The following is a 15,722-nucleotide window of genomic DNA, read 5'->3' as shown; positions in this document are numbered from 1 at the left end:
CATTGTTTATAGTACATTATCATTATTATTACATTTTATATCCCGCTCTTCCTCCAAGGAGCCCAGAGTGGTGTACTACATACTTAGGTTTCTCCTCACAACAACCCTGTGAAGTAGGGTTAAGCTGAGAGAGAAGTGACTGTCCCAGAGTCACCCAGCAAGTATCATGGCTGAATGGGGATTTGAACTCAGGTCTCCCTGGTCCTAGTCCAACACTCTAACCACTACACCACGCTAGCTCTATTTATGGTTTCACAAGAATAAATAGTGTTCCAGCTGTTTGTTTTGCAGTCCCTAAAGACCAGAAGTCTGAGGTCCCACTTTAATTCTATTTAACAATGTGCTGGTATTTATGTAATCAGTTCTCCTCTTCCTTTTCTAGATATTTCTACTGGCCTTATCTTTTGCCTATCTGGGCAAGACCATGTCTGGGGCTTACATGAACAGCATGCTCACACAAATTGAACGACGGTTCAACATTCCTGCCTCACTGGTTGGAGTTATCAATGGAAGCTTTGAAATGGGTACGCAGGGGGCTAAGCTTACCCATTGGTTTTATTATTAATTTTTTTATTTGATTTGATTTGATTTCTATACCGCCCTTCCAAAAATGGCTCAGGGTGGTTAATAAATAAGATGGATCCCTGTCCCCAAAGGGCTCACAATCTAAAAAGAAACATAAGATAGATACCAGCAAGAGTCACTGGAAGTACTGTGCTGGGGGTGGATAGGGCCAGGTACTCTCCCCCTGCTAAATCAAGAGAATCACCACATTAAAAGGTGGCTCTTTGCCAAGTTAGCAGGGGCAAACTTTTTTCCATGGTTTGAGATATCCAACTCACAGCTCCACTTCAGCCAAAGGGCCCAATGTACTAACTGATGCTAACCTAGATCCAAACATTAAACACTAGGTATTTGTTTTATTTGTGGCTGGATCATGTTCTGTATTCCTTATTTCTGCAGGCAACTTGCTGGTGATACCCTTTGTGAGCTACTTGGGAGCAAAACTCCACCGACCTCGCCTAATTGCTCTTGGTTGTGCAGTCATGGCTTTGGGGTGTTTTTTGATAGCACTGCCTCATTTCCTGATGGGAAGGTGAGTCTTAGCACTAATTGATTTTTAAGAGAGTGCCTTCTTTGTCATGAACCCTGCCACCTGTTACAATCTTCTGGCTAGCTCCGGTTACGGTTGCCGCCGGCTTGTCTGGTGGCGACCTGGGACCAGGCTTTCTCTGTGGCTGCCCCAGACTTTGGAATATGCTCCCTGCTGAAATAAGAGCATCTCCTTCTCTGTTCGTTTTCAGGAAGCCCCTCAAGACTCATCTGTTCTCGCAGGCTTTTTATTAGAATTAATTTCAATAATTTGTTTTAATAACTGTTTTATGCTATTGTTTTGATTGTGTTTTGTGGATTTTAATCTGTGACTTTTATATTGTTTTTAAATTTTGTACACTGCCTAGAGATGTATATATCAGACGGCATAAAAATCTAATAAATAGATAAATAGCACTTACATTTATATACCAATCTATAGCCGGAGCTCTCTAAGCGGTTTACAATGATTTAGCATATTGCCCCCAACATTCTGGGTACTCATTTTACCGACCTCGGAAGGATGGAAGGCTGAGTCAACCTTGAGCCCCTGGTCAGGATTGAACTTGTAACCTTCTGGTTACAGGGCGGCAGTTTTACCACTGCGCCACCAGGGGCTCAAGGTTGACTCAGCCTTCCATCCTTCCGAGGATGGAATAAGGAACAAATAATGTCAGTACAAATAAGGAACAAATAATGTCAGTACTAATGTCCCAGTACCAATGTTTCCCATACATACATACCATATATCCTCCTTGGAACTGTGGAAGTGAGTTCACAATTTTACACTAAATTTGTACAATGATTAGAATGTTGGACGAGAACCAGGTAGATCCGAGTTCAAATCCCCCTTCGAGCCATGAAACTCATTGGGTGACTCTGGGCCAGTCACTTGTCTCTCAGCCTGGACTACCTCACAGGGTTGTTGTGGGGATAAACATAACCCTGTACATTGTTCTGGGCTCCTTGGAGGAAGGTTGGGAACTCCTGATTTAGAGCATTTGATGATGACGCCCCTATTATATGGTAAAGGGAAATAAATAAATAGCTTATCTTCATTTCACATGCATGTTATTCAACAGATACGAGTATGAAAACACGGTTACATTGTCTGAAAATTCTTCAAGTGTGGCTGTTTGTCTTGCAAATCACAGCCAGTTTTCCATGCCTACCAATCAGCCCTCAGCAGGTGAGTGTCCCCTCTGTTTGCAGCACTTGCTTTCTCTTTCTTCCCATGTAAATGCCTTGGTTAATATATTTGGAGTGAATTGGATTCTAGGGCTTTGTAAGTGTTCCTGATCAGGCTGAACTCTGTGTTACAGTATGAGGTAGTAAAAAGAGCGGACACCTCTACATAGGAATGTAGGAAGCTGCCTTTATACCGAGTCAGACCATTGGCCCGTCTTGATCAGTATTGTCTTCACAGACTGGCAGCGGCTTCTCCAGGGTTACAGCCAGGAGTCTCTCTCAGCCCTATCTTGGAGATGCTGCCAGGGAGGGAACTTGAAACCTTCCACCTGTAAGCATACAGATGCTGTTCCCAGAGTGGCCCATCCCCTAAGGGGAATATCTTACAATGCTCACACATGTAGTTTCCCATTCAAATGCAAACCAGGGCAGACCTTGCTTAGCAAAGGAGACAATTCATGCTTGTTACCACAAGATCATCTCTCCATTGGACGGCTTCACATGAGCTGCCCTACTTCCGGTCACGGTAACAAATCTCCAAGATTGCCCTTGTTGTACGAACCCACCAGTCTTGGCCTATCTCACCCTATTTGCGGCATTAAACCAAACATCTGTAAGTTAGATATTAAGGGAGTTGCCCAATCTAGCTAAATTGTTACCATGACCTAATTCTAACTTCAGCCTGTTTTAATGATATACAATCAATTTATTGTTAGATAACTGTAATCTTTCTCTTCTGTTTTGGCTTGTGGCTGTAACATTAAAGAACTTGAACTACCATGACCAGAAGTAGGTTGTGGCAGCTCACAGCAAGCTCAGGTGCTGTGTTACATGTGAAGTCGGCCATAGTGAGAGCCACGGTCGGGTGCGGAGCCAGCCAAACATTGGCCTGTGTCCAGCCTCGTCTGGCTCCTCTAGTTATGCCCTGTGCACGTGATGTCACACGCATGGGGTGTGGCTCAGGCTCCAGAAGAGCCCTAAATGAACTCTGCCCGCCCATGTTCAGGCTCCGGAAAAGCCACAAGCAAACTCCCCCCGCCCACGTTTTGGCTCCGGAAGAGCCTTGAGCGAGCTCTCCTCTGTCCTTTTCAGGCAGCGCTTGCTGCCTGACAGCATGTAGTTCCCTTTCTCTTCCTCCAGCGAGATATTGAGATATGGAGCCCAAGCCATGCCCCCGTGTGCGTGATGTCACACACAAAGGGGGCGTGGCCCAGGCTTGGGATAGCCCAAGCAAGCTCTCCCTTTGTCATTTCAGGCTGTGCTTGCTGCCTGACATCATGTATTTCCCTTTCTCTTCCTCCAGCGAGGGAGAGAAAGGGAAATACATTCTGTCAGGCAGCAAGTGCTGCCTGAAAAGGACAAGGGAGAGCTTGTTTGGGGTTTTTTCCAGAGCCCGAGTTCTTTGAACCTGTCCACACAATGGTGGCTCCACCCCGGCCATGGTCATATCCTCCTGCGTGAAGGGTGAGTAGCAACATAAGTGTCCATCTGCATGTGGGCCATGTGTCCTTATACACACACAGGTTCCAGGCACACAAAAGACTAGGCAGAAAGAGAACATTCTATGAACCAGGCACATTGTATGTGCAGAAAATTTATTTTGGTATGCAGAAGAATCATCCCACCCATCCTCCTCACAGAGCCATCTTCTGTGAGGGTGAAGAATCAGGGAGGGGTGCAAGCAAAACATCAGGCGTCTGCTCCAATGGGACTGCCCCCCCCCGCCCCATGCCCACATCACAGGGTCATCTAACACCAACGGTCCTCTGAGGAAGCTGGACTGATTTTGCTCTTCTGGCTTAGTCTTGTTAAAGTGGAGCTGTAATGTATTTATTGCCATTTAAAAAATAATAATTGTAAGTCACTGTGGGGTGCATGGTTTAAAAGCAGGACAGAGATCCACAAAATAAAGAGGCAAAACAGTTTGAAATGGTGCAGCCCATATACAGCCTCATCACCTCAGTGAGAAGTGAGCCAAGCAACATGGGCTTGGTAGGAGGGATGTGCACAAAACTGATTTTTCTGGCTTGGCTCGAATCTAGGCTGGATTTGAGCCGACCCGGCTTGGTATTGTGCCTGGTCGAGCTGGACCTGGTTCAGGTTTGAACCAAGCTGGTTCGACTGGCTTGGGGCTCTTCTGGTAAAGGGGGATCCAGTGATGATTCCCCTTTACCAGTAAAGGGGCATGGGGGCTTCCCTATGGGTAGAGTAGGTGGGAGGGGACGAAAAAACTACTTAAAAGTGCCTCTAGCAACTGTGGCTGCAGGTGGCGGCTTCCTATCTCCTGGGCCAGCCTCCTCTAGACCAGGCCTGTTCAAGCCTTCTTTGGCCCAGTTAGGGCCACTATGCTTGTGTGGAGGCCATTTTAGCCTGAAGCCTGATGGTACCATGAGATCCTGTGCCCACTCTACCCAGGTCACTGATGGGCATGATTCAGGGGAGGTATGCCCCAAGACCAGGACATGTCATCTGTCACTAGAAAACTCTGAAATAGCTCAACTAATGGGCAGTCAATGAGCCGGGTCTCATGACCCGTGAGACCCAGTTTCTTTGGATGAGCAGGGAGAGTGGAGAGGGAGCCCTGGGTGGCCGGATCGGCCGCCCACATGACTGCCGGCTCCGAGATGCGATTGCCGGCTCACGAGTGCGCAGGGCATACTGGGGAGACCCCCAGAGTCGGGAGGCGGCTTTTCGCCTCCCCTCCGGGGGTCTATTCATGAGTAGGTGCGGCGCGAAGCCGTGCTGCAGCTACTCACGATTTTGAAAACCAGATTTGTGGAGTGCTCGCTCCGCAAACCTGGTTTTGTGGCAGGGGTTCTTGAGTGGGTTATCCACTCTAGAACCACCGGGCTCGCAGCCAAACCCGGTGGTTCTGACAATCTGCAAAAATCGGGCTAGGCTCTTCTAGCCTGAGTTTTGCAGATCATCAGAATAGCCCCAATATTTACATTGAGCAGAGCCCAATTCACACATAATCCAAAACCTACCTTCAAAGATGGCAACTGACCTGCTAAGGCAGGAATCAGAGGTTCACTCAGAGCCTCAAACCTAGACGTATAATCAAGAGTTGAAGTTGGCTTGCCAAACCAGGTGGCAAGCTAACCCCTTCTTCCTTCTGGACCAATGGGTTAGAAACTGATGACATAGGGAGGGCTTGCCAGTCAAAGGGCAGAGCAAAGCAGAATTAGCAACCAGGGCCTCATTGGAAGGCCTGCACATGGCATAGCTCTGGCTCAACTCAGCGACTTCCCACAAACTGAAATATGTGTAAGTCTGCAGTTAACCTCAAGTTCTGCATTATGTGTGAACCTACCCATTGTTCAGTTTCACAGGTTGTTCAAGTCCTTTGAAGTTGCAATGTTAAGGGGTTCCCTGGTTCACTTAGCACTCTGAAGACTAGCATTAGACCTCTGTGTGACATCACAGCACCTGAGCCAAGGGCAGCCAGTATGGCTGTGATCTTTTTGATTGGCCCCCCAAATTTCCTAGCACATGGGGAAACAGGGAATGTAAACCGATATGTCACAAAATCAGCTGCGGTCACTTCTTCTTGATCCAGTTGACGCATAGTGCATGAAGGTGTAATAAGTATTTCATTACTTCTGAATGGGAAGCATTATAGTCTTTTATTACCTGTTGAATGTCTTCCTTCAGATTTTGTTTCTTTTATTCTCAGTGTGTGAAAAACAGGCTGGATCTTTGATGTGGGTGTTGGTGCTGGTGGGAAACATCATTCGAGGCATTGGTGAAACTCCCATCACTCCTCTAGGCATTTCGTATGTGGAAGATTTTGCAAGGACAGAGAATTCTCCTTTCTATATTGGTAAACCCACAAATACCCCCTTAGTATTATATATCAGTTTCAAAACAGGTTCTTTGGTTTCTAACATGTGACCATCTGGGATTCAAAAGGAAGGCAGAATAGAAATGCAATTAAAGACAAAAATGTTGGGACATTCATGCTCGAACTACATGTGATGATGGGAGATACATGTCCAGGTCTGCAATGCCACCCAGTTCTGCTGCGCCATCCAGCGGAGGATGTGCATGTCTGATTTTAAGAGTAAAAGGGATGAAGAAATGGAGGATGCTCAATCATCTACCTATGCTGAGCCTTGTTGGGGGAGTAGTGCAAGGAGGTGGGTAAGAGGCAGAGGGAGGGACACACACTCCAGATTCACATGCTCTTTTGCACTTTAAACCAATCTCCCAATTTTGTGCATAATTGGGTCAGAACTGGATAGAGAGAAATTTTTCTCCCTCTCTCACAACACTAGAACCAGGGGTCATCCCATGAAACTGATTGCCAGGAAATTTAGGACCAACAACAGAAAGTTTCTTTTCACACAGTGCATAATTAATCGATGGAATTCTCTACCACATAATGTAGTGATGGCCACTAGCCTGGATGGATTTAAAAGAGGCTTAGACAAATTCATGGAGGACAGGGCTATGAATGGCTACTAGTCTTGGGGCCTTAGGCCACCTCCAGCATCGAGGCACGATGCCTCTGAATACCAGTTGCAGGGGAGCAACAGCAGGAGAGAGGGCAGCCCTCCTCTCTTACCTGTGGGCTTCTCACAAGTATCTGGTGGGAAACTGTGGGTCACAGGATGCTGGACTAGATGGGCCTTGGGCCTGATCTAGCAAGGCTGTTCTTGTGTTAAGGACAGGACACCACTCTAGAGCAAAGCTGCTCTTTTAAGTTTGTAGCTTACATTCCCGATTAGCGTTGTGCTACCACAAGCATGCTTGTGTTTGCACAATCGTGCACAACTGTGGCGCATCCCATTTCTCTTAGAGAGACTGTTTGTGCAATTGTGCAATTCCCTGGCCAACACGCTGTGCATCCAATGTTGGTATTTCTGACCTACTAGGGCTGCTGCACATGTGAAAGGCAGCCTTGGAAGTGTTGCAGAGGTGGGAAGTTGTTCAACAACCTAAAACAGTGGGGCTATTCAAACGACCATAGGGGCAGGTGATTGGAGGAGCGGGGGGGGGGCAGGATTCAACCTACCTCCCCCCAGAAGGCTGCTCTGTGTTTCTTCGGCACATGAGCTGCATGTCCACATGACCCATGCTGCTCCTGGCAGCATGTATCAACAGAGGCTGGGACTCATTTTGCCGGCCTCCGTATATCCCACAAGGCACCGTGTTTCTCTGATGGAGAAATCCTGCAAGGCATCACGCTCATTATGTTGTGCCTTGTGAGATTTCCCCATCAGACAGGTGCTTTAGGCACTTGTCTCTTTGAGGCGGGTCCCACGATCAGAGAGAATCACTTTTACCGGGTTTGCGGGGAGAATGGGCTAAGCCCGCTCTCCCTGCACATGAGCAGAGCGGGAGCCCTGGGCGGCTGGATCGGCTGCCCACATGACTACCAGCTCCGTGACGGAGCCGGCGGGGGCTGGGGAGTTCGGGGGCTGCGCGGCCCCCACAAGCTCCAGTATGCCCTGCGTGAGTGTGCAGGGCATACTGGAGAGACCCCCGGAGCTGAGAGGCGGCTTTTTGCTTCCCCTCCGGGGGTCTACTCATGAGTAGCCATGGTGCGGAGCCGTGCTGTGGCTACTCATGATTAAAAAAACCGGGTTTGTGGAGTGCTCGCTCTGCAAACCCGGTTTAAGGGGAGGGGTATTTAGGCAGGTTAACTGCAAGCCCAGTGGCTCCCATGATCAGCCAAAATAGGGCTAGGCTCCCCTAGCCCCATTTCGGCTGATCGTGGGAATAGCCTCTTTGTCTCCTTGGGATGTGTGGAGCCTGAGGAGGCACTCAATCGCGGCAGCCGGGTTAAGGGAATACTTGCTCCCTTAACCTTGGCTAAGAGCTGGACTTGGGAGCAGGGTTAGGCTGGGTGGGAGCGCCTGGATCTGGGCTAGGTTGCTCGTGAGAACAGCCTCAGTGAGTGGGCACACTTGCAGGAATGGAAAGTCACACAACACAAGGGCATGCACTGTTTTAGACTGTTGCACTACTGACCACTTATCGGAACATATATAGGAACATCGGAAGCTGCCATATACTGAGTCAGACCATAGGTCCATCTAGCTCGGGATTGTCTACACAGACTGGCAGCAGCTTCTCCAAGGTTGCAGGCAGGAATCTCTCTCAGCCCTATCTTGGAGATGCCAGAGAGGGAACGTGGAGCCTAGATGCTCTTCCCAGAGCAGCTCCGTCCCCTGAGGAGAATATCTTAGAATGTTCACACTTCTAGTCTCCCATTCATATGCAACCAGGCCAGACCCTGCTTAGCTAAGGGGACAAGTCTTGCTTGCTACCACAAGACCAGCTCTCCTCTCTGGAGCTCCACTGAAGCTGCCTTTCATATATGCACAGCAGATCAGCAGCCCCAGTGGACTGGAAGCACCAGTATTGGACTGTGTAGCATATTGGCCCCTGATTTTTAGTACATCTATGCAAACCTCTTGACACTTTGCTCATTCCCATGAAATTGATTGCCAGGAAATCTAGGACCAACAAACAGAAGTACTTTTTCACACAACGCATAATCAACTTGTAGAATTCTCTGCCACAAGATGTGGTGACAGCCAACAACCTGGATGGCTTTAAGAAGGGTTTGGCTAACTTCATGGAGGTCTATCAACGGCTACTAGTCTGAGGGCTATAGGCCACCTCCAGCCTCAAAGGCAGGATGCCTCTGAGTACCAGTTGTGGATGAGTAACAGCAGGAGAGAGGGCATGCCCTCAACTCCTGCCTGTGGCTTCCAGCGGCATCTGGTGGGCCACTGTGCGAAACAGGATGCTGGACTAGATGGGCCTCCTTGGGCCTGATCCAGCAGGGCTGCTCTTATGTTCTTACGTACACAAATGCTTTCTTAGTCATGATGTCAGCCACTGGTATGCTACTGTCACAGTTAAGGACTCCGCTCTTTGATTGGGACTTTCAAGGACAGCTCAACATCTCTAACAGGAGAGAGAGAAAATCTTCTGTGCAGTTGCCTAAAACTGCATTCTAGCAAGAACTGGGACCAAGAGCTCTTTTTGACAGCTAACAGAAAAGTGTGTACAGAAAACATTTGAACAAATAGTGAGGAAGACCCTCAGCTTGCCCCAGAATCACAGATACGAATTTAGTTCTCATACTTAGTTTTGTGATACCTCCCTTAAAAAACTCTTGTGGTCATGGATTAAAATCTGAGACCCATACACTAACTATCTCTACTCTAGTAGCCACATCAAACAGTATTAGTGACAAAACTCACCAGGTGTTGTGTCCTGCCCAGTGTGGATGACACACCTTTCCTACCTCTCATGTGTTGTATATTATTATTAGACTGTGCTCAGATTTGGTAGGTCACATCTTGTTTTGCCCTACTCTAATGCAAGCTGAAGTTCTTAATCAGATAGGTAGTGTTGGATGATGATGATGATGATGACGATGATGACGATGATGATGATGACAATGACAAATATTTATATACCCCACTTCCGCCAAAGTTCTCAAAGTAGTTTACATTGGAATATAAATAATACATAAACAAGATGGTCCCCTGTCCCCAAAGGGCTCACAATCTAAAAAGAAACATAAGGCAGATAGCAGCAATAGCAACTGGAGGAATGCTATGCTGGTGTTGGATAGGGCCAGTTGCTCTCCACCAGTGACTGTTGCTGGTGTCTATCTTATGTTTCTTTTTAGATTGTGAGCCCTTTGGGGACAGGGATCCATCTTATTTATTTATTATTTCTCTGTGTAAATAGCCCTGAGCCATTTTTGGAAGGGCAGTATAGAGACTGACTGACTGAATGAATGAATGTAAGAGAATCACCACTTTAAAAGGTGTCTCTTTGCTGAGTTAGCAGAGGCCAATAGAATGTGAGTCAACCTATTGTGCGTGGAATGTGATCTGAATATCTGTGGAATGTATGTGGAATGTGGAATGTGATCTGATGTGATCTGAATGTGTGTGGAAGTCAACCACAATGTTTAAACATTTGTATGAGCTTGTGTCCTATTATATGGACTTCTAAGAAGCTGAAGACATCAAGTCAAACACAAGTTGGAAAAGAAGCAACTTCTATCATGAAAATAACTGCTTTTGTGGTTTTAGAAGCTTTTTTTCTTTCCCTTGCTTTAGGCTGTCTACAGATAGCTACAGTCTTGGGCCCCTTGCTTGGTTTAATGATTGGTTCATACTGTGCCAAGTTATATGTGGATACTGGATTCATAAACCTAGGTAATGCAATCAAATAGTTAAATCTGTAAGTATTCATCAAGAGAAATGAGCTGCATGTGACTCTGAATTCTCCCAATTTGGAGTGTTAGCTGCTCTGATCATACTTTCTCCACCCTACATTGGCATTAATGTAAGCATGATCGCATGATAGCGAAGGTGTCATAGTGCTCTTGCTACATTCCAGAAAGGCAAGGAGTCTGCTGATGCACACAAGAAGAGGCCATATTGATGGCTGATCCAGCATTCAATTGGCTGGAATGTACCTAGGAAATGCAATTTGTGATGGTAGGTCCACACACTATGGGCGAAGAACTTGCTGCAAATGTCCTTAAGAACATATACATCTGTCTTCAGCCTTACAGTGACTTTAAGTTAGCAAGTTGGCCAGAATTCAGCGTTCTTTTTCATAAGTGAAATGCTTAACAGCCAGCAAGTGGGAAAAGCAACAGCTGAGAATGTTGGATGAAGAGAACTTGGTTCTCTTCAGAGGTGCAGCTAGGTAATTTTAGACCCTGGACCTAATGAACTTATGGGGGCCCCTGCAAAATAAGCATCATTTCCGTATATATACATTTCACCACAAACCCACAGATCTGGGCCAGAGTGCATTTGGGGGAAGAAAAATAAAGACTACACAACCCCAAAGGATCCATACATCTTTTTGATCATTCACCACAAACCCTCAGATCTGGGCCAAAGAGCATACCTTCTTGACCATTCACAAACTAACTGGGGCACAATATGTGGCCCTTGCTCCACAGTTCAAACACAAACCAACTTGGACCAATAAATACACAAAACTGATTTTATAAGGAAAAAACATTAAAACCACAACATATTAGGTACACACAATGGAGTAGGGAAACATTTATTAAAGTATCACAGGACTGACTAATTTCCTTGAAATAAAAATACACAGAGTCCTGCCATCTTTGACTACATGTGTGCCCAATTTCAGAACTCTAAACCTATTTATTCTGGAAATGTAAAGGGCAAAAGGGGACGCATATTGCACTTTTTGTTATGAAGGCAAAGGGCAGATTCCTTCATATGGGGGTGGAATGATGGTCTGGGGGTGGGTGGGCTTCAGTTCTAGAAGTTTTTGTAATTTTCTTCCATGAAACAAGCCACTTATAGGACTTTGACTTTTTTTTGAAAGTTTTTAAAAATTAAAAAAATCATTAAAAATTAATAGATTGACTGATCCACTTCAAAATCAATACCCAGAGTCCTGCTAACCTTTCCTACATCTGAGCCTAATATCAGATCTCTATACCAAGCAGTTCCCTAAAGAGAAAAGGGAGTGAAAAGGGGGCTGCTATTTATCCTTTTTAATGAAAACAGATTCCCCACATGGGGGTGGAATTATGGTGTGGTTGGGGACGGCTTCAGTTCCAGAAGTTTTTGTAATTTTCTGCCATTAAACAAGCCACTTATAGGACTTTTTGGGAGTTTTAATTTTTTTTAAAAAATCATTAAAAATCAATAAATTGGCCAATCCTCTTCAAAATCTATACACAGAGTCCTGAGAACCTGTTCTATACCTGTGCCAAATTTCAGAACTCTAGGCCAAACTGTTCCAGAAATATAAAAGGAACTTCTTTTCCCTTGTGAAAAATCCTGGGGCCCTCTAGGAGAGTGGGCACTCAGACCTGGGCCCCCAGGTCCATGCCTAATGGCACCCCGTTTCTATTAATACAATTTTCCCATTTCATTTCCCAGTGGATGTGACATTGAATCTTACTGATGCTCGCTGGGTTGGGGCCTGGTGGCTGGGAGTGCTGATATGCGCAGTGGTGAACCTCCTTGTTGCAATCCCATTCTGCTTCTTGCCCAAGTCTCTGCCGAAGGAAGGCGAGGAAAACAACATAGACTTGGCAATCAAAGGAAACAGAACATTACTTCAAACCAAAAGTGCAGCTCGCACCAAAGAAAAAATATGTGAAATTGCTAAAGGTGAGCACAGTCACTGTTTAAAACGTCTTTCTTGTACACTGGAGGAAAAGGCTCCTCAGGGAATATATACAATGTTGTAAATTTCCTCCATTTAAAGTTTACCAGATCTCAGGTTTAGATCTGCACTTCCAAGGTTTTAGTCTTCTTCTTGGGTCGACATCCAGACTAACACTGCACTTGCAGATGGATGTTGCAGAAGCTGGCTGTGTTATATCTGGTGCTTATGTTCCAGGCTAGTGTTGCGCTAGTTCCAACAAGTTTGCACTTGTATGACAAGGTGCACGCTTTCAGTGTTTTGCAAGGAACTTTTGCTCAAGAGCACAATTCGCCCATTAGAGCAACTTTGTTTTTTGCAGAAGCACACATTAGTCAGGATATCATCCAGAGTCACTAGGAGATGGAATAAAATCCTAAGGTGGGGAAAAACCCACCCTAAGGTGATGAGCCAAAATCAAGAGGACATACTATTTTCTGAATGGCTTGAGAGCTTTTCATGTCTCTTTAGCTAGAGAGCCCCTTTCCCACCACTACCCATGTCTCTCAGATGTTGCTTTTGCCTCCACCAAACACAATTAGACTCTTTTGGTATCCAACTAAGTCCACTTCCTTTAGCTGCAGGATCCACCCATCTCAGGATCTGAGCCTTAGGGGATTAAAAAAACCCTACTCCAGGGTCTTGTGTGACATCTGCTAATTGCGTATATTTTGTCCCATTGTTCATTTGGGAATGCACGTGCAGAAGAACAGGAACCTCCAGTTGGGGGTTGTAATTCTTATCCCCCAGTTTATTTATTTGTAAAATACGTACTGGTTTATTGTAAATGTTTGCTGGTCAATGACCGAATAAATTTATAACTCTAACTCTTATAACTCTAACTCCCCCAGTTAGTTAGCAGAGCACCAAAGAAGCTACCCACTCCAGTGGCATAGTTTAGTGGTTGCAGCTATTTAGAGAAGACACATGGAGATTCTTGTAGAACGGAATACTAAGTATTTATTGGTGAAGTACACTTTTGGATAGGAAAATCCTAACCCTAATCTATAGAACTACAGGATGAATAGGTAGGGAGGGAGAAAGATGTTTCCATCTGCTCTCTAAGAGGATAGGAAGGGATTCTGATTCTCAACAGGAAATACCTGTAGAGTCATATCAGGGGTCATAGAGTAGAGACAGGTAGAACTTACTCACTATCTCTACTCCCAACGCCCCTAGTGGTCATTAGGATAGTTGGTGCAAAAGGTAGATGCAATGGAAATCCATTTCCAACACTTCCAGCTTAATTATTATGATCTGTTTTGGTACCATCAGCCACATAGTGTCCTGTGTTTCTTTGTTTGCTGCATTTTTATGCCGCCTTTATGCCTTGACAAAGGCACCCAAAGCGGTTTACAATATTAAAAAACAAAGAAATTAAATACTATTAAAAGCTTGGTTGTCTCAGGCTGTTGGTCTTTTCAGGAGCTGGTGGAAAAGAGTTCACTGGGCTGGGCGCCTCCTTTCTTGCCTTCCGCTCAGGGCCTAGAGGTCTTTCAGTTCTCCTGGGAAGGTGGGGATAGGGACTACCCAACATTCAATTCTAGAAACTCTCACATCTGGGGACAAAAGATGAAAAGTGGCCAAAGAATGTAATCAATAAATCAATAGAATAAATAAATAGGAGGCAGTCCTCTTCCTTTTATCATAATTCTAAACAGCCAGAGGAGGACCTCCCATGCACACATCCCCTCATCAGCGGTGACAGTGTGTGAATGGGGCCATCATCTTTCATATGCTGCCTCAAGCTTTGGGAGATGTGTGGTAGAGGTACATGCATACATGAACAAACAAGCATATATTTCAGAGTGAGATCTTCCATTGTGGCTGTAAGATTACAAGGTGATGGAGAATATTTGTGTTGTTATTTTGTTGCAGATTTCATCCCCTACTTGAAAAGTCTTTTTCGCAACCGAGTTTACATGATTTTTCTGTGCATCACCGTGCTGCAGTTTAGTGCTTGGATTGGGATGATCACCTTTATGCCAAAATATCTGGAGCAGCAGTATGGGATCTCTGCATCAGAGGCCATTTTTTTAATAGGTAAAGCAAACACATGTTGTGTGTGCATGCAAGTGTGTGTGTGTGTGTGTGCATGGGCATGAGGGGGTTCCTGTTAACTTGAGGGCTTACCTAGAAGATCAGGGCCAGTTTTGAGGGTCAGGTGGTCTCTGGCACACCTCCTTCTCCCTTGGTAGGTCTTCCCCCTCTTAATGTGGTGATGGGCAAAGGCTTCTTTCATTCTTGCTAGAGAGCAAAAGCCACTTGGTAGAGCACCGTTGCTGATGCTGCCAGTACACCATGCATGAAAGAAGCATGCAGCAGCTGCCATGGTAAAGGGAGGTCATGACACTCTCTGCCATGCTCACAACACTCTATTCCAACTGCGCAGGTGTGCTGGAGTGCCTCACAGCAGGCATGGAGCCTGACCGTCAGTGGCCTGTGTGCGGCCGCAGTGGTGGCCCCGCTCACCCAGCCCCCGCATCTGACGTCAGACGCGGGGGGCGTGGTCTGGCTCCCAAATGTAGCCCTGTGATTCCGTTTGGGAGTGTGTGTCAGGCCGCCGGCCATTTAAGTCCCGAAGGGGCCACGCAGCCCCTTTGAGAGCTAGTCTGCAGCCAGGAGCAGCTCTTCTCTTGCAGGGAAGAGCCACTCCTGGCCACGTCGCGAATGTAGCACTGGCCACTTAACTTCTGAACGGGCCACGCGGCCCCTTTGGGAGTTCGATTTGGGCTGGTGCTGCGTTTGCAGAGCAGCCAGGAACAGCTCTTCCCTGCCTTAGCCGCTCCTGGCTGCGCCATGAACTCAGAGGCCATTTAACTCCCAAGCGGGGCTTGTGCAGCCCCCGCTCAGGAGCTAAACCAGCACTTCCACATCTGACGTGAGATGTGGGGGCGTGTCGGGGCCGCGAAGCGTGGCCCCTGATTGGGCACAGCCCAGGTTCTTTGAACCAGTTCGCCCAGTAGTGGCTTCGCCCCTGCCTCACAGTTCTTAGGGGCCGCTGGGCCAGACGGTCAGACCCAGCAGCTGCTCCCGCTCCACCCGCTGCCGCCGCCATGGGGAGGCCAGGGAGGCCTGCTCGGCTCACCCCCCCACATCCACCCTGGAGGCTAAAATTATTGAAAAAATCAGCAGTTCAGCCTCATGGCGGGGGAATGGCAGCGGGTGCTGGGTGGTAGCAGGAGGCCCCCCCAGCCTTTTTAGCCCCTGGACCTTGGAGGCCACAGGCCGGGGCCCCGAGGTCCATGAGTAAGAGTGCC

The 15,722-nt window shown here is 46.7% G+C and overlaps 1 protein-coding gene across 1 annotated transcript in view; it reads left to right on the top strand.

Moving 5' to 3' along the window:
• Nucleotides 1-15,722, top strand: part of LOC128328521 (solute carrier organic anion transporter family member 1A2-like) — a 43,702-nt gene that overhangs the window by 11,857 nt on the left and 16,123 nt on the right. Inside the window, exons 3-9 of the mRNA XM_053258586.1 lie at nt 383-524; nt 964-1,096; nt 2,175-2,281; nt 5,957-6,103; nt 10,374-10,472; nt 12,195-12,428; nt 14,341-14,505. Of these exons, the coding sequence (XP_053114561.1) occupies nt 383-524; nt 964-1,096; nt 2,175-2,281; nt 5,957-6,103; nt 10,374-10,472; nt 12,195-12,428; nt 14,341-14,505 (1,027 nt within the window). The remainder of the gene's footprint in view (nt 1-382; nt 525-963; nt 1,097-2,174; nt 2,282-5,956; nt 6,104-10,373; nt 10,473-12,194; nt 12,429-14,340; nt 14,506-15,722) is intronic.

This window comes from Hemicordylus capensis, chromosome 5, assembly GCF_027244095.1.
Source record: "Hemicordylus capensis ecotype Gifberg chromosome 5, rHemCap1.1.pri, whole genome shotgun sequence".
In the NCBI taxonomy this organism is placed as follows: domain Eukaryota; kingdom Metazoa; phylum Chordata; class Lepidosauria; order Squamata; family Cordylidae; genus Hemicordylus; species Hemicordylus capensis.
The sequence above is the reverse complement of the archived record's forward strand: the minus strand, read 5'-3'. Positions and strand labels throughout refer to the sequence as shown.